Genomic DNA, 25,851 nt, shown 5'->3' on the forward strand with positions numbered 1-25,851 from the left:
GAAAAAAAAAAAAAAAAAACAACCCTGAGACTGACAGTAAGACTTGTAAGTCTTCTAACAGAAAACAATGCTTTCTATCCAAAGAGAGGAGACTTTGACAGGTTTGCTTCTGAGAACAGGAAGGAGTTGATATATCTAATAAACCTGAGATCCTGAAAGGATTGACTTTTTCTGACAAAATTAAAGGAAGAAAGAGGCAACTAACTCTGTGAACATGATTGGAACCTTAGAACATTATTTCACAAAGTCATTCTTTTTGTTGTTGTTGTTGTTGTTGTTTTTTGAGACAGGGTTTCTCTGTGTAGCCCTGGCTGTCCTGGAACTCACTTTGTAGACCACGCTGGCCTTAAACTCAGAAATCCACCTGCCTCTGCCTCCCAAGTACTGGGATTAAAGGCGTGCGCCATCACTGCCTGCCCAAAAGTCATTCTTTTGAAAGACTCCAAAATAAAATAAAAAAAAATCTTAATGCATTATTATCACCAATGATTTATAGGACCTAATAATAACTCTAGGAATAAGCTATTTTTAATTAGACATGGAACATTGCCAAAAGAACTATACTGGCCTACAAGATAAATACTTATAAGATGTTAAATGTAAATCTTATAGAATATGATATCCAACTATAATGAAGTCATTCAAAAAAAACAATGATAATATGATATATAAAACCCCAATTTTTGCTAATGAAATGTTATACTTCTATTTAATCTTCTAATGTAAGTCAAAGAAAAATTTAAAAATAAATGAAAAATGGCATATAGAGCAAAATAATAGCGACAATACATCAATTCAAAGCATGGTATATAGTATATATGGTGGTGGTTAGTGAGAAACATGGAAAGGGGCCTGAAAAATCTATGATGTACATTTTCATCTGAAAAACCAGAAACAGAACAATTAGCAGACACCAGTAGAATGAAACATTAGAGAGAAGAAATAGAAAAATCCACAATCAATACAAATACTTTTTAATTCCAAACAATCACTAGAGACATTGGTGGTATCCAAAGGATGAAAAGACAATAAACAATGTCAATGAACTTAGGTTGGATAAAAGAGGCCACACCTGACTCAGTAGAAATGTAGAAAATCTCCAAATCAGTTACCAAATGAAGAAAATCCCAGGGATGGGGCTGTAAAAAGGGTTGGACAGGACAATGCCTGTGCTGCAAACGTGAGGGACTGTCTTCAAACCCCCAGCACCGTTAGGCAAGCGCTGAGCACGGTGGAGAATGGCAAGTGCTCCCCGGATGCACTGGCCAGGGAGATTGGTGCATGCACTCAAGGCTCAGGAGCAGAGCTTGTCTTAGAAATGGATGGACCATTTAGAGACTGCCGTATCCAGGGATCCATCCCATAATCAGCTTCTAAACGCTGACACCATTGCATACACTAGCAAGATTTTGCTGAAAGGACCCAAATATAGCTGTCTCTTGTGAGACGATGCCGGGGCCTAGCAAACACAGGAGTGGATGTTCACAGTCAGCTATTGGATGTATCACAGGGCTCCCAATGGAGAAGCTAGAGAAAGTACCCAAGGAGCTAAAGGGATCTGCAACCCTATTGTTGGAACAACATGATGTATTAACCAGAACCCCGGAGCTCTTGTCTCTAGCTGCATATGTATCGAAAGATGGCCTAGTCGGCCATCAATGGAAAGAGAGGCCCATTGGACTTGCAAACTTTATATGCCCCAATATAGGGGAATGCCAGGGCCAAAAGAATGGGAATGGGTGGGTAGGGAAGTGGGGGGCGCTATGGGGGACTTTTGGGATATCATTGGAAATGTAATTGAGGAAAATATGTAATAAAAATATTAAAAATTAAAAAAAAAAAGAAATGAGATAAAGAGTCATTGCAAAAGCACCCAGAGTCATCCTAAGGCCTCCACACGTGTGCTCTCTCACATACACACCACCTGCACTGGCATGCACATGAACACACCTCCATGTAAACATGTAAAACACCACATGGGCACATGTCACAAAAATAAAGTATCTTTTTAAAATTGAAGCAAATATGTGAGGGAAAGTAATATAGTGTAAATTCTGTCATCTGGGAGAAGGAAGGATTCTCCTGTCGATGACGAGTCCACTATCCTGATCCAGAACCAGACAAAGGCAGTTTCAAGAAGAACAACATGGACCCACACCTATTACAGACAGTCAAGACACAAGGCTACTATCAAATGGAGAGCAGTGAGCAAAGGAAGCTGGTTTAGAACCAGTGTGGTTTATCCTGGAAGTGCAAGGTAGGCTTAGCAGATGCTTTGATCCAGAGATCAATGGAATGAAAAATATTGACAAATACTGTGACCGTGGTTGCAAAGATGTACTGGATAAAATCTATCATCCATTCATGGTGTACATTCTTGGTAAGCTAGACCAGTGAGTTCTCCTTCATCCATGAAAACATTCCTGAAAACCTCTGCACCTTGCACCACAGTAAATGAGGAAATGCCAAAGTATTTCAGAGCAAGGACCGAGATATGTGCTTTCCCCTTGGGTGCAGCGTTCTACCAGCAGTGTTAAACAGGCAGGAGAAATAAAATATCAACAAGGAGTAAAGACAGAAAGAAAATAGTGTTTAGAAAGGGGGACTCCTCTTTAATTCATACCAATCTCAATTAAGATTTTTGTTTCTGTAAAAATCTTGTAAAATCCACTGGGTGATTTTTCCAAAGATAAACATGCAAGGACTTTCTCAGTAGTAAATAAAACCAAAAAGTGTTTCCATCCTCAATAAGCCCATAGTTTAAACACTGAACTATCAAGATGGTGATGTGTCAAGGGAGATGGAAGTTGGGCTGTTCACTGTACAACTATGGTTCAACTCAGCCCAAGAAGATTCTTGCCTGAAGTGATCAGATACCTTGCCTTAGCTGCCATGTAATAGAAAGGGCTTGTGTTTGGGGAAAAACTGACAAAAGAAAACAAACACTGTGCTTTAGAGTTCATTGAGTTTTCTTATATAATATTCAAGAAACTGTAAATATTCTGAGGAATCAGGGAAACCTGACTCCTGATGAAGAGGACGCACATTAGTGAGAAGCAGGCCTATGTATGACCTTGGCTTTAGAATCAGCAGGAAAGACCTGGCTGGGCCTTGTCTTAGTTAGGGTTTTATTGCTGCAATGAAAAACCATGACCAAAAAGCAAGGTGGGCAGGAAAGAGTTTATTTGGCTTACATTTCCAGATCACAATCCATCATTAGAGGAAGTCAAGACAGGAACTCAAACAGGGTAGGGACCTTGAGACAGGAGCTGATGTAGAGACCACAGAGGGTGCTGCTTACAGGCTTGCTCACCATGGCTTGCTCAGCCTGCTGTCTTACAAAACTCAGGGCCATCAGCCCAGGGATGGCCCCACCCACAATGGGATGGACCCTCCTGCACTGATCACTACTTAAGAAAATGTCCTATGGCTGGATCTCATGGAGGCATTTCCTCTACTGAGGCTCTTTGCATGGTGATGACTCTAGTTTGTGTCAGGATGACACACAAAACCCAACCAGTACAATGTTGATCTTCTGTGCAACTGTACTGACAGAAAACAAGTAGAAATGAATTCCTGGACTTTCCCTTAATTAGAGATAAAAATCTAAATAGAGGTGTACACTGTGCAGGCAAACATTCGTGTTTATGTGGTCAATGACATGAGGAACAGTAAAGGGGGTTGAAATGGAGTGGGGGATCCTCGCACTGACAGCCTGACGATCTCTGCTTCAGACTTCTCAAATACCTTAACAGGCTCTCAGCACAAGCAAAGACTTTTTGACACAAGAGGGCAGAGTCTCTGCCTTGGACTTTAAGGTTTAGAATATTAGCAGCCCACCGATGGGACAGACTGTAGTGTAAGCTTAAAGAGTCAGGAAAAATATCTCTGAAATTGCTAGCTAGATTTTGATTGGTTCAAATAAAGGACCCCGAGGGAGGCTTCTAGTCAGTGGTATTACTGAAGTCCCAAAGTAGTGTGGGGGCTCTGAGCCAATTTGGATCATGTACAAGATGTGTAAGCCAGGAAAACCAGTCAGGAATGAAAGAACATAAAATACACCACAAAAAAAAAAAAAAAAAAAAAAGGCAAAGAAGCGAAACGTGTTGCTTCTGCAAACCAACCAAAACTTAGCCTATGAAGTGAATAGAGCCCTGGTGTGTTGCAGTCCGGACCACAGGAAATGAGAAGGCAGCTATCTGGAGTTTTACAGTGCAGCTCCCAGGGCGTATTTATTTTACTGGATTTAAACCTCCTCCAATTAAAGGAGTCTTTAGTGAACAGAACTATGTCATCATTCCCGTGACTGCTGAAGTATCTTCCTGTAGTCTCTCTCTTGTGTCTGCTCTGGAATGCCTGCAATGGTCTAACTTCAGGGACTTTGAAAGTTCAATGTAATAGAATTGTTTTCAAAAATTACAAATGTCAATATAAACACGCATTTGCCTCATCTAACACTGCTCATACACATTACATGTCAAGGCATCCTTCCTTCCCTCCTAGGGTGTCTCTTTCAACTCCCTTTTCAGGAGCCTTGAATCATCAGGCTTTCAAACATTAGAATCTGTCTGGGCAATTTAAATAAGTGAACTTAATCTTAGCCTGATGTGGTCATTGAGAAGAAGAAATGAGAGAATCCCAAGATGCAGGAACTAGCTTCTTGATTCTTTTTTAGAGTTTTTGTTTATAGCCCAGGTGAAATTTGATTTGAATAGTCCAAAGTGTCCTCTTCAAACCCAAGGGAGGGTAAACCTTAAATTTGTGTACTGCAGAATCTATTCCAACTCAGACACTATGATTCACCCTTTGTAGATCCTGGTAATGACTCATGGCCCTGTTTATTTATAGAGTCCCTCCATCAGCTGTTCAGGACCCAAGAAATGCAAGTCTCCTAGACTTTACAACCCTGTCACATGAGCTTTCTTTCTCTGTATGAAATAGACATTACAGAATAAGGTTCTAGGTTCCCAATTCACAGTGCCTACCGAGAGAAACTGCAGTATGACCTCTAGATGGATGCATATGAACATATGGGTTTATTATTCGCTTTGCTGATAATGTTGCTTAGTATAAGATATAATCATAAATTCTCCCTAGCTGGGAAATATAAGTGACATAGAAGATTCTTTTTATCTGACTGGAGTGGAAGGCTCCAGAAGAACAGAAACCTGTCTCTGTTGTGCGCTCTGCCCCATCCCGCAACTATTATGATGACATGAAGTATCTAGCCATGATAACATGTGCATAGTAACATAGCAATAGAAAAGAACGATTAGATCGGATGACCTGAGATACTTGAGGTCAGATTTAGTGTAGTTTAGTGACCTGTTTGGCTATTTCTGTTCTAAGCACAGTCCTAGGAACAGAAGGAACTTTTGGCTTCTAATAAAAAGATGGGGTTAGTTCTATGATGTAAATGTGTGTTGAATTTTCATGTATATATGTCTGTTTTTGAATGCATAATTCATATACATGCATGCATACATACATTTGTACACACACATACATAAAAAACTTGAGATTTCTCCAAAATGTGTATGGATGTGTGTGTTAGAAAAAGAGATGGGGGTAGAGAGGGGAAGAGAGAAAAAGGGAGGAATGGAAGAAGAGTTAGAGATAACATGCTTCTACATGCTAATAAAGCAACTTGGTCAGCTCATGTCAGGACTGGCTCTCATAATCTGACACAGCCCACACCTAGGAAAACATCAGTAACAGAAGCAGGTCACACCTTAAGCCAACACATTTCTGAATAGGGTCTGGATGTTCTTGCCACAGTTATGGCCCTGAGACAGGCTCCAAGACATGACACATCTCCGTCACTTAGTGCCTGTGTTCTAGTGGACAGGCTGCCCCAGGGGAGGCCTTCACAAGCTCATTTCTCCAAACATGGTGAGAACTGAGTGATCTGTGCTAATGAGGAGCCACAGGAGGAAGCCCTCATGATCTTTACTGAGAAATAGGCTTCTGTGCACACTGTGGAGAGCTACACTAGTTTCCAGCACATTGACAACAACCCCCAAGGCCAATATGAACGCTCACAGTGTGGGGCTCATTTACAGAGAAATCTCAGTCCCTGGAGCCAAAACAGATAAATGCAGGAAAGAAAAGTGATACCTTTTAGGGCTCACAACTAAACATCTTTCTCACACTTGAAACCTGGAAATCTCTCTCTCTCTCTCTCTCTCTCTCTCTCTCTCTCTCTCTCTCTCTCTCTCTCTCTCTCTCTCTCTCTCTCTCTCGCTCTCGCTCTCTGTCTCTCTCTCTCTCACCTTTGACTCCAACAAATTATTCAGATAAAACATGAGTCCTCCAATTCCACCTCTAAGAACCATGAGCAAATACTTTAAAGCAATGGGAGCGTGTCTAAATCTGGGTTTTCAAAAGAGTCCCTTCATTGGAAAACAAAGAAAAGAACAAAACTCCCCCCGGATCCTTCAAGCATTATTCGTATGGAGCAGGAGTCAAATTTCTATAAGATCGGTTACAAACCGTGGTTAATGAAGCAGGAAATTATTTTCCACTAGCAAGTTGTGGGGTGAAGCCAGAAGGCCACAATCAAAACATTCAATGCCATCAATTATACTGAGGAATACATCAACTCTTTCTCTACTGAGACTCTCTGCCAGGAGTCCAGACGTTATGTGGGATAAACATTTTTTTTTTTGTATTAGAGTGTTTTAACAAAGAAGAACAAAGCATCAGTGTAATGAACAAAATGAATATAGTTACCTATTAAACTAATTTAATTTCTGATTATGATGGCACAAACTATGATCTTCAACAAAAAATATCATAATTTGTTTCACGCTGAGTGTTGGGTTAAAATTAGGCACTGTTAACTCTAAACTGAGCATTAAACATCACCTCTGTTATTTACCAATCATGGGATCTTAGGGTCAAATCTGAAGTTGATAAGTAGATCAAATATATTTCACGTGGGGATTAAACATGCACCGGAGATAAATAAGCCTCCCCTCAGTGGCAAATTTAGTTTAGTGGAGTATCTATTTAATAAGTGTTTCCACTTAGTAAAAATCACTCCTTCAGTGTTGACAGCACACACCTGCTCTGTCTGAAAACATGCTAAGGAAAACCATTCTCTTAATAAGAAGCCCATTTCATCTCCGGAAAACTTACAGCATCAGAAAAACTTGTATTTGTAGTTTTCTCTAAACTTCCATTCTAGAAGAAAACAGCCTCTTTGACAGAAGTCAAACTAAAGCTTCCGTCCCGAAATAGCCTTTTTAAAATCAGGAAGTCAGGCTCACATGACATTCCCCTGTCCCCTTGGGCACCTCTCCCCTTCTCTCAGTGTTCTCAGGCCATGGCAAGCTTCTTCAGCTATCGGGGTAATCTGTAGGTGGATAGTTTATATAGATGCACAGTTAAAATCCCCAGAATGGCAAAGTCTTGGTGCCTTTCCCTCCAGCCTGTCATTTGGAGTCTGCCTGAGTAGTTCTTTAACTGGACAGTCTCAGCTTTGGCTGGAACTGGGCCATGGAAACCCCCACACCGGTGTCCACGTGGATGCTGCAGAACTCTCTAAGACATTGCTACCTGTGTGTTTGACATTTGGCACCTAAATGGACAGCTTTAATGCCTTCCTCCAAAAGCCATGGCGTGGGATTGAACTGTCTGTCTTGCTAACCCCCAATCCTGTACCCCATTGTCCTCTTCTTTAGTGCTATACCCCATGACCTTATTCACTGTGTCATCCATCTCCCAGTATAAAGGAGATGAGTGAGCCAGCTTCAGGACAAGTCTTGAAGGCAGCAAGTCTGCTACCAGATTTATTCCTTTCGAGAGAAGGCACTGAAGTAACTTAAGTTCTGGCCCTCAGTCCATGTTGTAATGTTGTAGCTTTTTCCCTTTAAAAGGTCTGTAGTGTGCACATGTACACACACACACACACACACACAGTTAAACTATATTAGAATGCTTGCCTTCACTCTCCTTTTCTGGCACTGCCAGCATTTGGCATACTTTCTCCTTAGGGGACTTAGGCTTCAGTGTCCTGATCATTGTTCTCTATTGATTTAAACTTAACCAATAAGAATTCATAAGAAATACAGTGGTAGACAATGTATTGTGTCATATTGTGTCACTGACAATGTAAGAAGAGGAAATTTTCACAAGGACCCACTTGTCCCTAGATGAATAGCTACAGGAGCTCAATGCCTGAAGAGAGAAAGAATCGATTTTCTTCAGGAACAAGCTCTCTCAAGGTTATCCAAGCCCAGGTGGTCAGTTCTAAACACACGTATATGCTAGCAACCCTATATGGACTCGATAAGTCACATACATAACACATACACACACACACACACACACACACACACACACACACCAATAATAATTACAAAGAGGTCTTGAAGTTCAGAGTCGGAGGGTAAAATGAAAAGGTGGAGTTATGTGAATACAATAGTTGAACATAAAATTCTCAAAACCCTAACATTTTAAATAAGAAAGAAACAATAATGAAGTTTTCTTAAATAAAGCTGATGATAAAGGATGCATGAGGAAGGCATCCCATTGATACACACTGGGAGACGAGAACATGAGTTTAAGTCATGACCACTACCTTGAAAAAGTTAATGGGTGTGTGCATAGAAATAACTTCTCAGGTTTACAAGGCTTACTGAATAACACAGAGCCTCCCTCTCCCTTACACAGGCATTCTCTGCTCCTGCCCTCCCTTCTCCAAGACATTTTGTATCTTTATGAGGTTACTCAACCCATTCACGTTGAGAGTTAGGGAGTTAGCAGCTGCCACAGGGAGTCGGAACATGAAATGTGATGAGAAGGCCCTGTGATAAGTGTTTGACCTTAGCACACAAAAATAAATCCTCTTAGCAGAAGATGGAAACACAGCAACATCCGACTCAGAGAGTTATGTTTTCTTTAATGTAATTGCAGGTGCCTTCCATTCTGCTAAAAGCAGTGGTGGAGTTTGCATACATCTTCACAGAACAGCAGTGCCAGATGATGTCAGGAAATGTCCCCGCCCTCATTGCCCCTTTCTTAGGACACTGTAACAGGATAGTCTCCATGGGAAAAAAAAAGTCAACAAGCCATCTCAGCAATAGGACCCCGTGGCCCATTTCTCATCTGGCGTAATAGTTCGCAGAGCAGATCCAACACAATGCAGCGCCCTTGAAATCGGCAGTAGCTCAGCACTGTGGTCAGTGCCAAAGAGCAAGATGAGAAATGGGGTTGGTATAAATATTCAATTGGGGAGTTATGGCCAATCTCCTTGCGTTGTGTGTTTGGTGCAACTCAACACTGCTCCACCTGGTCCCTCCTGGCTCCCTCATGTCTACCAGGGGCTGGCAGCTGGAAGGCAGGCTGAGCCTGGAGACCTTTTAATTTGCTGTATGATCACACAGGCAGGCAGAAGGGGAGATAATGCATATGCTGGGATTCCATACAGAGCTGTCTTTTTCTAGGTGGGAGGTACCACAGCCTGAAGAGAACTCAATGCTTCCCTTTGTTAAGATCAGTTAGGGAATGATTGGACATTTGCAAACACTGGATGTGGAATGAAAAATGCTATGATCCTTCTTCAAGATGGAGGGCTTGACAAAGAAAATAATAATAAGGAAACTAAATGACTAAGTTCATTTATATGTAACCTTGTAGCCCCGGCTCAGGAGTTGGGACTTGAACTCTCAGAGTCTCTGAGGACAACCTGGAACTTTCTGATTGCCTACCTTCCAATTAATAATTTCCAATTCTTTTCCAGAACATGATGACATTGTAACTTCTCCATGGATAATACAAATGGCAGCTTCTAAAATCTGAAATAGGCGTGTAAAACGTGGCGTGAGAGAAACCTTGTGTCGAGGTCTCAGGGGTCTCTGCACCCAAACAACTTTTTAATAGTGTAGACATTCAGTTGAGTCATCTCAGAGCTTCTGAAAGCTTGACATCAAGGCACCTATCATGTGAGTCCTGGCAATAGCAGGCCACCTTGACAGTCACTTTAGGGGCATGGAGCTCAACAATCTGCAGAAACTTGCCAGCGACGTTGTATCCAACTACCAAGTGGAGTTACCCAACTAAGATGAGAAATGGTCAGGCAATGTGCACAAAAAGTATTTCTACCCAAAGAGCGGGGCTACTTATGAACCCAAATTATCTATTTATTATTACAAACCCTCTTCAATTGATAATGGGTTGATGTTCTAGTACATTCATTGGACATTTTTTTAAAAAAGACTTAGGGTCAAAAGCGCACTGAACACATATAATTCATGACCATCTTAGCCCAAATTAGCTTACTTTAAGTAAGCTAAGGGTAGTTCTAGAGCCTGTGGGGAGTCATGGTCAGGAGACACAGACCTTATCTCAACTGTCGCACATCTCCTGTAATTCATGGATTATTATGTGGAAAATGAAGCTGGATGCACATGCTTTGACACCATTAGGAAGTCAAGGAGACATTCCCAGTTAAACCATTATAAATCGGGACCATCTATTTTTAAATTGTATGGCATTTCTTCTGAACTTTCCATCTTCCTTGTCTTGTCTCCATGCTTAGCCAGCTTTAGATTAAACAGGATGTTTGTTTAACAGCAATGCTTTAACTTTATCTTCCAGGGTCACACTTACATTAGAGGAAGCCATTTTCCTGTGGTAATTCTGGCACTGACTATTCATCTAAACCAGGCCTTCTTTCCTTCCTTAGAATTAAGTCTTTCTGTTTCTCCTACAGCCATTCCCAGATTCCTAGCTCCTGACTCACAACACCACACCTGATGCTTATTCTTTAACTTTGTTTTCTAAGTGATTCCCCACTTCCCAGAGTTCCAAGTGCCCTCTATGCCCACGATATACTTGCTCTTACCCAAACCTTCCCAATACATCTCCAGAATAAACCAGATACACTTTTTACTTTTTCCTGAAGCATGGTTTCCCCAGCTAACCTCTATTATGCTTAGATCTCATTTGTTCCGACATTTCTTTCTCTGCCATCTTTACTTAAAACAGCAATCTACCACAGTATAGCTGCCAACCATCTCCTTACACCATTTTATTCTTCTTTATGGCAACTATCTCCCTGACGTATTTTATATTTGTTAATTCTCTCTTTGATCCCTCTCCCCTGGAATGTACACTCCATGGGTACAAGGCGATTTTCTTTATTGGTGTATCTCTAAAAGCTTGAATTGGGCTTGGTGCTAAATGAACAAATGCTGGATGAACAAATAATAATTCCAGAAATATCATTATAACTACTTAGCTAGACCTGATTATTTCATCCTATCAGACTGCCCCATAATTGCTAGGTTTTAAAGATGACTTATTTTTATTTTATGAACACAAATGTTTTGCCTGGATTGCATGTATGTGCACCTGTATGCAGTACCCAAGGAGGAGAGAGCAGGGAGCTGTGTCCCCTCAATCTGAAGTTACACAAGGTTGTATGCTTATTGAGTGTGATAGAAACCTCGACTGGGTTCTTTGCAAAAGCCCCAACAAGTTTTCTTAGCTGCTAAGCCATTTCTCCAGTCCCAATATTAAAACGTTTCTGTAGGTGCTGGAGAGATGACTCAGTGTTTAAGAGTACTTGGTGTTCTTGTAGAGGATCTGCCTTCTAACCTCAGCAACCACATCGGGTGGTTCCCAACTCCCTATAACTCGCTCCAAAGGATCCAGTCCCTTCCTTCATCTGACTTCTATTGGTACCTGCATGCATGTCCATGTCCATGTACACATGAGCGCATGTGCACGTGCGAGCGTGTACACACACACACACACACACACACACACACACACACACAGTGTTGACTTTCTGAAATAAAAACTAGCCCCCTGCCCTTTCTCCCCTCCAACTATTAGGGGATGTGGAGCTTGAGAAGGTGACAGATTTCAATGCAACTACCTACTGGTATAGTCTTCATCACAACCCAATTAAAATTTTTGCAATAGAATCCATAAAGGGGTTCCAGGGTTGTTGCTTCCTAACTACTGATCAGATGTGAGATGTTGTTTGGGTTTCTCCTGTTCCCTTAATTCTTTCTCTGACTTCACTTTGTCATCTGCCAGTTTCAGTGGCTTCTCAGACTGCACCCTCCCATGTTTACCTAATCCTTAGGGGAGAGCTTCGTTGGCTTGTTACACACTCATCCAATTTCCATTCCTTCAAGATTACCTGAAGAATCTCTCACTACCAACGACCAATGCGTCTATGAAATTAATCCAGAATCAGTTCTAGAAAACGCAAACCTCATTGTTCTTCCAAGTCAGTGGTTGTTTCAGGAATCCTCATCAGGTGACTCAGTCCATGTCATTGGAGGCTAAGGGGTACGCTGGAGAGGGGTGGGGTCATCTTCATTCTTAGGCAAGACCTTTCTGTCTCCAACTGTCTCTTGTCTAGATGGGAATAAGGAACTCATGGCCTCCATTTCTACTTCCAGTCAGTCATCATTGTTATGAGGGGAGGAAGAGACGCAAGGCTGATGGAAACTGGGGAGGGTGGGGCAGAAGGAGACAAAGGAGACTGTTTCTGTGATGAGATCACCATGTTCCTGGGTCAGCTATTGAGGCAGCCTCACCTCTGGAATTCTGGATATGTGAGCAACATGTAACAATCACTCACTGTTCGAAGTTGGGGGAAGTCAGCGTCTCCATTACTTGCACTTGAAAACATTTAAAGGGATACCGCTGTTCTTCCTTAGTTTCTTGACGTCAGGTTTGGCCATTGATTTCCAGGCTTCTTTGGGGACATTCCAGTTACCTTGATCTTTTTATGTCCTTACCTGGCAGACTAAGTCATTCATTTCGTCTCATTCAAAGCAAGCACCCCTTTGGGGAAATTATACATGTACTTATGTTATCATATTTGCTTATGTATTGCTTTTGTTATTTGCTTTTGAACCAATTTCAAGTCTTTTATCGGTCCTCTTTTCTGAACACTAATCCAAACCTTCCATTCCTCCAATTTTATACTGGTCACTTTCTGGGATTTTTCTGATCCATACATTTACAGCTAAACTTATTATCAGCTTCCTGTGTGTGTGTGTGTGTGTCTCCATCTCTCTGTCTCTGTCTCTCTCACATACACTCATTTATATTTTAATGCCTTACTAGATTGAACATGCAAATTCAATTTTCCTCAGCTTGTCTATACCATTACTGATTTTGCCTAAATAAATTCTAAAGTATCCATTCCTTTTGTCCTAATCACAGTCTATATCAATTCTTACTAATTATTTATATTAACCATTTTAGGATGTGACATAATCACACATAGTTTTAGCTAGACACTTTTCCCCAAGTGCACATCTCTAATGGATGCTGTCACTGCATCCTGATGAAACAGCAAACTCTGCTCGCACTTTGTTCTCTTGTCTTCTCTGTACCTCATCCCTCTACAGAATCATGGGATTTTCTTTCCTCAAACTCAGCCACAAACTATGTCACCTCTTCCTTAAATTACTCCCCTGCACAGTGTTAAACAGAGAGCCACTCTATTGTTCCAAATCAAATATCTAATGAGCAGTTTCTACATTTCTATCAAAGACTTTAGCAGAGCATTGGGGGAGGTTTGACCAACAGGTGCAAAGCTAAGAAATATAAAAAAGTGACATGCATTTCAAAATGCTACTTTATGTGAATGGATATGTTGCTTGCATGTATATTTGTGCAGAGAGTATGTCACATTCCGTAGAACTAGTTACAGATGACTATGAGCTTCTGGGAATTAAATCTGGGTCTTCTGGAAGAGACCACCTGAACCACCTGTCTATAATACTCATAGTAGAGCTATTGAGATACTTTTAAACTATATTAATAAATAAAAGTTGTGTAAAATGTGTTTGTTTAATTGTCACTGTTGAGTACGGAAGGTGTTCTTAAAGTCAGAGTTAATGAATTAATTCAGGTTTGTTGAGACAATGTCTCATTCTGTATGCCTGGCTTGCCTTGAATTCAACACAACCCTCCTGGTTCAGCTTCAGGGGTGCCAACATTACAGAAGTAAGAAACTATGCTTGATTTAAGCTCAGAAATGTTACATTTAAAATAAATGGATATATTAGTCTCTTGATCTCACGATTCTACTTGAAAACATATGTCAAAACTCAGATATTTTCTCATATCCTTTTATGCTACAACATTTTCCTCTGAAGAAATATGGATTGCTTGTTTTTCTACTGTTTTGTAGATAAGTTCATGCCTTTATTAATTTCTTTATCAAATATCTGAGTATGTAGGCCCTTGGACTTTTTTGTCAATAAGACTGACAAATATGTATGCTTTATGAGGCTTGTGTTTTAGTGTGGGGTATGGGGAGAAAATTGGGCTTACTTCCATCACAATTGCTACTGGCATTGGATATTTTTTACCATGTGTTACCTTATTATTCATATATATGAATGTTGGTGGTGCACTTCAAACCTTTGTGCTATTGATGAAGCCATACCCAAACACCCCTGGGAGATGTGGCTCTGGTGTTTATACAACTTTAGCGAGGCATAATTAATAGCAGAATTCAGTCAGATAGGGGAAAGAGGACCAGGTACTCAGACGAGTGAAATCTAACAATTGATCTCACAGAAGTCCAGATAGAAGAGTGCAGAGTAGAGGAGACTTGGCAGAGCATTGGGGGAGGGTTGACCAACAGGTGCAATGCTGTTGCTTGATGAGAGAAATAAGTTGTGGAGTCCCCGGGCCCAGCAGGGTAAATATCACTAACAATGACACATTACATAGCTACAGATTTTAAAAGGCAGGTGATAGAATATGATAGGGGAGAGATGTAATGAATGTGAGACTCTATAAGAGGCTAATCTTGATAATCTGTGTTAGTGCTGTTTTGAAAACGCAGACAACATTGACATAAGATGTTGGAACGTGGTGCAACAGTTCAAGCAGGAAGCTAAGTGGTTTTTAACTAGTGTGATGACAGAATTAAAAATAAGTGGAAGGCATTAGCCATATTTTGACTAGAGGACTGTGACTCAGTCTTTAAACCACCTATAAGTCATTTCTATATACTGAGCACCATGCTTTGAGTTATGTGAACATAAAGCTTATTATGCACCTATTAAGGAATGATAACCTTGTTGTCACTGGATTCAAGGGAAAAAACCCTGGCCTCTATGCTTTCTGTGGCCACAGACATCAAAGAAGGTGCTTAGAAGAGTGTTAAGCCAGGGCAGTGAGCAGTCACTCTAGCAGAGAGGAGAAGCAGCTGATTTGAGTGAGTCAACATAGGTGCACCAGCAATGTGGCGCTCAAACAGTTCTAAGCTTTTTTCTGGTCACAGAGAGTTTTAGATGAAAAGATAAGTGCCTTCAAAGACAAGGAGGTATATAAAGGATAATTTTTTTTGTGGTTCCAGTAAGCTTAAGTACTTCTGCATCACAGAATTTGGGCCCATCTTCTGTTTAGTAACAAGATCAATGAGTTCAGCTTGGTATGAGTTGAGAGGCATAGGCATGCGCCATCTTGGACTCTTCACTGATTGTGTTAAATACACCTAGTAAGACTCATGCTAAACAATTTTAAGTGCAGCAAATGAGAGCTGAATGCAGCCAAGCATGGTGCTTGAAACAGAATACTGGAACATATGCTGAGCACTTGTAGGGTGAACATAGGCAAACTGGAGTCAAGAAATGAGACAAGAGCTTGCTGGGGCATTGCAGAAGATAAGGCTAAAGTCTAGAAGAAAGCAGAGACAGAGGACTGGGAGCTATGTAGTACGCTGCATGACCAACTTGAGAACTCATTAGACACAAGCAAGGAAATTTCAGAAATAATCCACATTGAATTGAAGGGAAGAATTAAAGGGAGAGAACAGGAGAGAGCCTTTTCAGTGAGGAAGAGTGATGTGGGCTGGAGGTGTTCTTCCAAGGGAGATTCAATAAGCTGTGGAGGGCCTTAGGGAAAAGAGTGTGAATAATTTCAGTTCTGTTAAGATGCTGTCCTGGGCACTGAGTGACACTGGGAATTAATTTTTCTTTAATGCTTTGCTTAGAAAAATATACAGGTATGTACATTTTCCCCTAAGAGACATAACAAGCCCAATAAGCTGGAGATAGCATAAATATTTATCAAGTAGTGAATGGATAGACACATTGGGGTACTGTTTGCTGATAGAGCAATGACCATGGGAGAGTGATCCTGGGCACACATCTATCACACAGAGGAGTCTGAGGAATCATGAAAAGAAATGTGTGGTTAGGGAAACATGAATAAACTCCTAATAGGAAGCAGTGAATTTTTGAAGCTGATGAGTAAGTTGATTGTGCGATGCCTTAGGTACTTCAAACACTGAACCTTCATAAAGTTGTGCTAAGCATTAAACTTATCTTCATGTAATGCGCTATGTATTAATTTTAATAATCTCCTTTAGGTACTATAAAACTATGTCATGTATGCACCAAAAAGTATTTTGAAAAATAAACATTATGAATATAAAAATATCAATTAAAATACCCACTTTATGATTGCCTGACATTATTCTAACATCGGTTGGTTGCAACTTTGGAAAAGGATGAGACATTGGATCGAATCCATCAATCTGTCAAACCGTTCAAAACTAGCTGGAGGTCAGTGCGAGCTGGAGCGTGGTGAAGTGGGCAAATTATCATACTTATGCTGAGAATTGAAAACAGTGCAGCCAGTTTGATGGCAGGGATGTGGTAGCCAGGAAAGTTGAAAATGTGTTTGTATTACTAATGATTACAATACCACTTTTCAAGTTTCCATTAGTACATTTTAAAGTATTGACACCCGTTTATGCCTTTGGCACAAATGCGGAAGATTCAGCCTTCAGCCCCTTCCAGCTCTCTGCTTAGCTCCTCTCCTTACTCTTGCAAGTCTCACGTGACCACTCAGGAAGCCCTGGTATCTTAGCGTTTCCGGTTACCTTCCTTATTCTTTCCCCTCCCACCTATTATCACTGCAGGCGAAGATCTGGATTTCTGCTGACCAGACTGCCTCTGGGATTGCGAACAGTCCGGCAGTAGGATGGAGAGATGGCAAACTTGCTGCTGAGCCACCCTGCCATAAATTCCACTCCAGCAGCATAATCACTGGAGAAGAATGGGCCAGGCAAATCAGATAGGGAATGGGGAAAGTCCAGGGGTTTCTGGAGACAGGGAATAGAAGTCCAGGGGAACAGAATGCTCACTCATCTTGGTTAGAGGAATATTTTTAAAGTGTATAATTTTTTGTTAACACTGCCTCATCGGAATGTTTGAAATATTAGTTCACAAAATGCTTTTTTATTAAACACACATGTTCTGATACTTAAAATGCTTACAAAAACTTGCGTTTCACAATAAATGCTAAATAGATTCCAGGCACCAAATCCTCAGATTTCTCCTTTCTGTTTAAACCACAGAACATTAGAGTATTAACATTGTTTATTTGTAAAAGCAAAGACTTACAAAAATTACATATTCACCTAGAAAGGGAATCTTAAAAAGGGGGGATGTTTTACTGTGGTATAGAAAATAGGTAGGTTTACACGATTAGTATAAGTTAAAGCATAAATTGTAACATTAGATAAAAAGACAAGATAGAATTATGTTTACCATTTTATAGATCTGTAGATTTTAAAACCATGAGAAACTGTACTTGATAAGAATACACCATAAGATACATTGTTTCCAAGTTAATAAATATATAGTAAGATAAATTAACAATTTCATGGGAATGATGGTTTCTACGTTCAGGATAATGTTTTTCCCAGAGAAAGGATGTCTCAGGATACACAGATATCCTCACAGACTCTCTTTTACTTTCACATAAGATCTAAAAGGAACAGCAAAATGATGTATAGGTTGAAAATGATATCCAAATGTACTTACCTGTCTGAGATATCACAATAGAAAAAAAATGGGTAAATTTTAAAACACAGATATTATTCCATTCAGAACAAAGAACATTATTACTAAAATGACTTGACATTTTTAACACAAAATAAAGATAAAAGTGTTAGCACTGCAGACACACATCAGCTTTAAACTTCACTGTGGTGAGAAATTGCTTCTCATTTGTCACCAAGTGGCTGTATTTCCTTTCCTACTTTAATTCTTTGTCTGTGAGGCTATGAACCCTGGGGAAGCATGAGGCTGCTCATAGCTTTACCCTGCTTAAGCTATCATGGACACCGTTCAACTCTCAGCTGTCCCTATAGGCCAAACAGCTTTTAAAGCTGACCTGTTTTTGTTCACAGTTAGCTCTTAGGAAAAGAATCAATAAACATGGCTCCATCCTATCCCATAACATGATCCCCACATTTCAGGAAAGTCTGGACTCTGCAATTCCTTTACTCTCAATGTCACTTAGAAGCCAGGAAGGGTCACTCAAATACGGGGATACTAAAATGATGAATAGCGTGACTGCTCTCAAGAATCCGTGTTAAATAAAACATACTGTGACCCAATTTTAGGCAAATGGAACAAGTCCAAAACCTCATGGCTTGCCACAAGCTCCATGTATTAAACCGTACTCCTATGTGATATTACTTGATTTATTTAGATTCCCTGGTGTGTTTGGATTAACATGCTGGCCATCTAACCACCTCTTCCTGACTTCTACGCAATATTTGGATAGACGACCTAAGCTACTCTGAACGGTATTTCTACTAGATATGATTCCAGCTGCAATTATGATCAGAATGTGGAGGGATATTTAATAACTCTTCTGTATGACTACTGCTTGGTTTATCCACAGGCAAGCAGGCAGTAAAGGTAGAAATCTCACTGTGCCCTACTGGTCCGCTCTTGTATGATGGACATGTTTTTACTTGTCTTCACTGGAAAGATGAACTGCCTAAGGACAAATCAAACAGAAGAGTGAAGAGTCTGCCCATTTTCATACACAGAAGCCTCACCTAGAGAGCAAGCTGTAGTAATCATCGTAAGAAGAAATTCTAGCCAGAGAAAACTGTTAGGTTGTCGCTAGTCCTCTGTATCAAGTTCAGCTCCTGATCTGTGGCAGGCCTGCTCCTTTTGGATTAAACTGGGTGTCATGAGAAAGAGAGTTGTAATCATCTCTGGAGCTCCTTCCAGGACCAACACGAACTGGGACAGTTTAGTGTGTCATTCTAATGCATCCAAACGTGCAGTCACCCTCAGGGATATCACAAGGTTGGCAAAATTGATTCCAGTGGAGACGGGGAGTTTATATAAGTGCTCAAGTTGTTCAAGGTCATCAATGTCTTTTCTTTTAAAACTGTTATGATAAAAAGAAAATTTAAGAATATGCTACAGAACCTGGGGGCTGGTGAGAAGGCTCTGCAATTAAGAGCGTCTCTGCCCATTCGGAGGACTAGAGTTTATTCCCTTACACCTAGGTCAGGTGGCTTAAAACTGCCTGTAAATTACGCACACACACACACGTGCACACACACACAATTAAAAATGAAATAACTATTTCTTTAAATCTACCTGAGCATGCAGAAAGAATAGCATTCTCTGAGGATCTGATGCTACACCGCAGCCACACGTTTTCCTAAGTCAATACATGACTTGACTCTTTGCTGTTCAATTTTCTTCTGCACACAAAACCAAGAAAAAAAGTTCTTATGCTGGCTAGCGAGGATGCTGGAGTGAAGCCTGATGTATAGTTAGAAAGATACCATTAAAGTGTAAGTTGGAAGCAAAATGTTGTTATTTGTAATATAGCCTCACACTCACGGGGATCCTTCTGCTTCCATTGTCCAGATGCTGGGATTACAAATGTGCGTCACTCTGCCTGGCCCGTGGGAGTTTGGGTATTTATTCTTCTTATTTAGATCTACGAATTACAGCCTTGTTTTGTGATTTATAATGTAAAGTTAATCGCCTAGATACATCCCTGAAGCTTCTCCAGTGTAATAACTCAGCTCCAAAAATGTAAACCCCATAGTTTACACTTTCTATTCTCATTGTTGCACTTACAAAAAGCAACATACTCAATATGTCCATAGGCAAGATTGCAGCAAAGAAAAAGATTCTCTTCTGAGTTTTCAATGTAGGGGCATAATTAATTAATTAATCCATCCATTCATTCATAGGCATCTTATTTAGTGCCCTCTTATGGTAGGCTGAGTACCAGAGAAAAAAAGATGAAGAACTCTGTGTGTCCTTTTGACAAGGAAACTCTTTACTGTGCCCTGGCTGCCTGCACTGCTTCTCTCTACTGCTTTCCTTTCTAAATGACAGAAGTCCTTTGGGTTAGGCCGTGCATAATGTTTCAGTTTGACTCTTCTTTTACCGCCAAGAGGAGCATGGGAAAAGGTAAAGCGTCTTTACGGTTTATCTGCACATGGTTTTGCTGCTCACAACTTCCTTCATGCAAGACTAAAGCACGTCATTCACTTTCGAATGTTTATCTGAAATCTATTTATCAGAGGCATGTTGAGGAGTACTAAGTTGGATAATCAAGAATGGATCTCTAGCATGAGAAATCACAGTGTGACGAGGATGGTCATTCATTTGTGAGAGATGATGCCAGACATATCCTGCGGTCACGAACAGACAAAACCACCAATGTCCAATGAGAGATGAGGACGAATAACAAAAGAGACTCTTAAGTAAAAGTATGACACATTGCAGTGGGAGACTATGAGAATAAAAAAAAACTTTATATGCCCCAGTACAGGGGAATGCCAGGGCCAAAAAGTGGGAGTGGGTAGGCAGGGGAGTGGGGGGGGGGAGGGTATGGGGGACTTTTGGAATAGCATTGGAAATGTAAATGAGGAAAATACCTAATAAAAAATATTTTAAAAAATGAGTTTCCATTCCAAAGCAGAACACTTTGAGAGAGGCATTTCTCAATGTCACCAAGAGCAAAGTTGGATGTCACACAAGTGAAAGAGTTATCCCTCCTCCCTCAGTGACCATGGGTCTGCAGAAGGTGGGGTCCCCAGAACCACGCCTTGAATCTCAGAGTTTAAGGAACTGATGAAAGAAACAGCCAAACACCATGTAGATCCCTACCCCCGTTTAAAAGAGGAAGATAGCATCTTCTTTCTGGATATACGTAGACAGTAACAGAGTCAGAGTCAAGAAGGTCAAGCCAGTGTCGCGCTGCCACATTGCATGCTGAAGAAAATGACTCAGGAGCCTAGCCAGCAAATCCTTATTTCTTCAGGAATTATTGCTCCCAGATGAACTATGGTCACCATTTTTGAAGTATATTTCAAATATATAATTATATTATTCTAGCCAGTGAGTGGCAATTGATAAACTTGGTGACTTTCTACCACTGGGATATATCTGCAGATCGTAATCTCTCTCTCTCCTGCTCTGTGTGTGTGGTTTGTGCATGTATGCAAGTTCTTGTGTGTGTACTGCATGGACACATGTGTGAGTGACATTGATGTTGGGCACCTTCCTCTGTGGCTCTTATTTTATGAGATAAGATCTCTCAGGAGAACTGGAGCTCATCGATTCAAGAAGATGAGTTACCTGGCAGCCCCTGCCCTTGCTCTTGCTGTCTCTCCTTCCCCAAAGATGAGGCTGCAGCCAATCACGGCCACAGTGGAAAACTTGTAATTGTGTATGGGGAATCTGAAGAGAGGTCCTCATGCCTGTGCAGCAGGCATTGTTAGCTGAGCCATCCGTTCAACCCCCACGATTCCTCTTTATGTCTATTTAGTCTTCTTATTTATACAACTGTGCCCAGTTTGTGTAGCACTATTTTCCTGGCTGATATGTCCAAAACAAAGTGTTCATGTTGAAAAAATTTCCCATTTGTGTTCAGATTTCATACAATTTATAGGTATGCTGGATTTTCAGTTAGTGTATTTAAAATATATTAGAGCCCATAATGTACACTAGCATTTTCCATGTCTATATAGCTTAGAACATGTTGAAGAACACTCAAGTAAAGTCTAAATCAAGATTAAAAACTACAAAAGGGAAAAATGGGTAAGTGTTTTTTTTCCTTCTGATCATTTTTTTTTTTGCCATTGGAACATATGTTCAATGTTACAGAAAAAAAATGCCTCAGTATAATGCCAAAAATAACTTCCATTAAGCATGCATAGTTTTGAGCAATTAGTGTATATGTGGTACTGTGGCGGGCATTGTGGGGACAGGAGATTTGTGTGACGTCTCACAGTCTGAGCATTGTGCATAACAAAGCTGAAGGATCAGCCACAGCTGTTGCATTCCCCTGGTTAAAAAAATGTGAGCCAGTGCTCAGAACCCCACTGGAAGGGCAGGCTCTTCCCAACACACCCCACTGTGCATTCCAGCCTGCAATGCAAAGGGGCTTGGCTTTGCAGAGTTCTGTTAGGTAATATGTAGGTTCTGAAAGTACAGTCATCCATGCTCGCTGCTAAGGGAAGGATGAGGAGCTAAATAAAGCCCCAGGCGACACTAACATCAAAATGTGCTACTAGTTTAAGCATCAGCATGAAACTGGAAAACTCAAAATGCAAGGAAGAGGTTGATAAGATTCAACTTAACCTGGAAACAAAGAGAAGACTGTAAGAGATATTTGGTTTTGAAGCACATGTACTGCCTACAATACAGATCAATGCATTAAATTTCACAGGGTTCAGAAAAGCCCTGTATACACACACACACACACACACACACACACACACACACACACACACACACACACTGTGATTAAAAAGCCTCTCTGTGAAGAGAGCCAGATTTAACTGTGAAGCTCGGTTGTCACATTCCAGCTTGGCTCTTCATACGCAATTTGTTATTTTAGGCAAATAGTTAATTTCTTTGATTCTTGACTTTGATCTTCTGATAATTGACCAACCAAAGAACTCATGTTTGTGAAAGATGGCTTTCTTTTCTCTCCCTAGGTATCACACAGCTCATGGAGAGAAAGGAAAAAGATCCCAAGGGCTACCAAGGAGTGGGGTCCAGTTTGGGATCTCCTACAATGTCCTCCAATTTTGTGCAAACCATTTATTTTCTGATCTTCACAAACTCCACAATGGATCTGCTCTATGTGACTTCTGGATGTCTTCTCTCCAGAATGGACCTATTTTTATATTTAATTTTCAAATGCCATACCATATCGCTGCCAAAATCCAGTCAAGATAATAATCTCAGATGCTACAAGGATCAGGACAGGAACAATGACACCTAACACATAGCTCTTCAGTTTTCCACATGGACAACAGGTGTCAAGCATGTGACTAAACCCATCTGTACACCCACAGTGACATAAGTACACTGCGCAGCTGGCCCCAGACATGTCTATTTACAAACTTCATGAAGTTCAGTTCGCATCCCAGAATGAGATGATATTTTATCCTATTCCTCCATTTATCTGTACACCAAGTTTTGGTGTTGTTTGTTTGTTTTCTTTGCAGGAGCAGTGGAATTCTCTAAAAACAAGCAATTTTATCTTAAGTGTGTGTGTACTGCACTTATTGACAGGAAAACTATAATAATCAGGATTGGTACCGTTATCAGTAGCAGGAACATATAGGCACACATTTTTGTGCACACAGTTTCTCTTCTGATGATATCATTTAGGTACGCACATGCTTTATCTTTTCCATGTGTTGAGAAGAACACAAAACTGCTGTTTCTTAACTCCCATATTTGCACAAAGACCCATTATACCTGAAATAAGCTCTGTTTTCCTTTCCTCCTTGACTCCAGTGAAAGCATTAGGAAAGGCCTTGCTGTTTCCTTTGGGGCATTCTCTGAGTTAACTTGAAGTTGGGGAAGAGGGTTGACTTCTTCTCCTGTGACTCTCTCATGCCTGGGCCTCCTTCTTTAATAACTTTCTAGAGGTGCCTTTTCTTGCTTAGGGCCTGACACATTCATTAGTCAACCAATGGAAAAAGAAAATCAACCAATTACCTAGAAAGTTGCAGTCAGTCTTCTGAGCGGGAGATAGCAGTGTACAAGGACACGACAACCTCCTTCTTGGCAAATTTTATGAAAAAACTGTGTCAGAGAGGAACACTGCTGATACAACGCATCTCATGATCCTCATGGTTCTATCTGGTAAACGAATCGATCACCAGGAGATCAGAGGAAAGAGAACTCTATAACAAAGGGCAGCCTTTAAACAGGTCTTGAAAAAGAAAAAGCAATATACACATCTGGCAAGCTCATGCAAAAGTCGGGGTCCTGGAGGACTTGAAAATACCCAGCACCTCGAGGAAAGAGAAAAGGGTTAGACATAGAAGGGCATAGACTGTCTGTGTGTCCAAGCCACTGTGGGGCATCTCTTCATGTCGGCATATGGACCCACCAGACAGCTTTTAAACAGAAAATGGATAGTTATGGCCTACTTCATGTCAGGACTAAGACACCGATTCAGTCTGGAGTTCTGCTTATTAAAATTGTCATGGAGTTTCTGTCCACGCAAGCAAAGCCTGAAGTTTACCGAACCAATGTGGCTGGTGAGGAAGTGGCTTTCATAGCACACAAGCCTGAGCTTGGAGTTTTTGTGGTCTTCCACCAGACACCTCACTTTTCTGAGCTTGTGTGCCCATTGGAAAGTTGGATTAGATTTTTCAAACTAAATGAAATAAATACTTATATAGAGAGAATTAAAAATAAAAAAAGGCCAAGAAAAGTTTTTCTTTATTTCTAAGGCATCCTATTACTGAAGAAACACTCATTTAAAACTGATGTGCAAGGCCAACCATCTTTAAGAGCTACACATGTGATCTCTTTTCACCCCAAACAACTAATAAGATCGAATGGAATCGACTAGACAGTGGTTTGTAAAACATGGACTATCAGGCAATGTAGCGTAATGATGCCTGAGAGCTAAGAGCAAATCCACAGAGGCTCACAATTCTTCTGAAAACTCTTAGATGGCTGTGCAGACGAGAGGAACCAAGGCAGAGAAATGTGGACTGCAAACAAAGCCTGGGACAGTAAGAGCTGTGCGCCATCTAAGTCTCCTGTCAGAGACTCACTCCTGCTGCTGGATGTACTGAGGAGGTCAAGCAAGGTACACAGCTGCACCTGAGCAGCACAATAAAAAGAAAGACAGACAGGAGTTCCAGGTATTGTCAGCCAGAGGCTGTAAAGGGAGTTACCTAGAAGTGAGGCGGTGGATGGGTGAAGATCTTTAGACACAATGTGCTGCTAAAACAGTGGGCATCTTAACAATGAGCCCTCCCTCAGCAACAGAGCCACTGAGCGGAAGTCATGGGGATGAGAACAAATACACACCCTGTGTAGTCATGTGTACAAATGCATGACAAAGATTCCAGACACAGAAAACGTTAACAGCATGCAAGATGTCCTTCATAGAAACTGAGAAAGTAACAATATCTAAAGCAAAACACAGGAGCCTCTGTGGGAAAGACGCACGAGAGGCAGCTATTGGAACCGGTTTTGTCTGGCGTCATTACATTAGTATATACTATTTTTTTGATAAACCACAAAACTTCACATTTTGAAATGCATGCTTTTTGGTATGTTATTAGACTTAAATACTTAAGTTAAATTCAAACAAAGGAAACAATGTAAACAAAATTTCAGTTTCAAATAAAAGTTTTTTTTTCTTTTAAGTAAAACTGGGGCTTTTCCAACATCCTAAGTGTTGGCTATGTAGGATATTATCAAACAATAAATATTCTAGTTCACCAAATACAAAACTTAGATATAAAATCAAACTCAAGTCTGAGGTGTGTGAGACAAAACTTTCTGTGCTTAAAGGACTTTAAAATGACACAAGAAGATTGAAAAGCTTCCATCTTTAAAAGGGGCACAAGCTGGGACCTGGATTATGTTTCTCCAAGAATATAGGTAATATTAGCAGAATTATGCACAGATATGTTGAGTTAATTATTTGTTGCATGGAAGATCCTAAAAGGAACAGGGATATCCCTAAGTGAAGAAATGACTACATAAATTATAAATATCATGTGACATGATATTATGCAAATAATTCTCA

The 25,851-nt window shown here is 40.6% G+C and overlaps 1 protein-coding gene across 5 annotated transcripts in view; it reads right to left on the reverse strand.

Moving 5' to 3' along the window:
* Eya4 (EYA transcriptional coactivator and phosphatase 4) overlaps positions 1 to 25,851 on the reverse strand; it is a 254,932-nt gene that overhangs the window by 72,207 nt on the left and 156,874 nt on the right. Inside the window, exon 1 of one of the 5 annotated variants that reach the window (XM_029482162.1) lies at positions 12,232 to 12,469. The exons of 3 other annotated variants lie outside the window; for them this stretch is intronic. In XM_029482162.1, the coding sequence (XP_029338022.1) occupies positions 12,232 to 12,236 (5 nt within the window). In that variant the 5' untranslated portion in view covers positions 12,237 to 12,469. Of the gene's footprint in view, positions 1 to 9,713; positions 9,762 to 12,231; positions 12,470 to 25,851 lie in introns of those variants that run through there. One more of the 5 variants, XM_029482163.1, reaches the window with a different exon arrangement.

Source organism: Mus caroli, chromosome 10 (genome assembly GCF_900094665.2).
Source record: "Mus caroli chromosome 10, CAROLI_EIJ_v1.1, whole genome shotgun sequence".
NCBI classification, from domain to species: domain Eukaryota; kingdom Metazoa; phylum Chordata; class Mammalia; order Rodentia; family Muridae; genus Mus; species Mus caroli.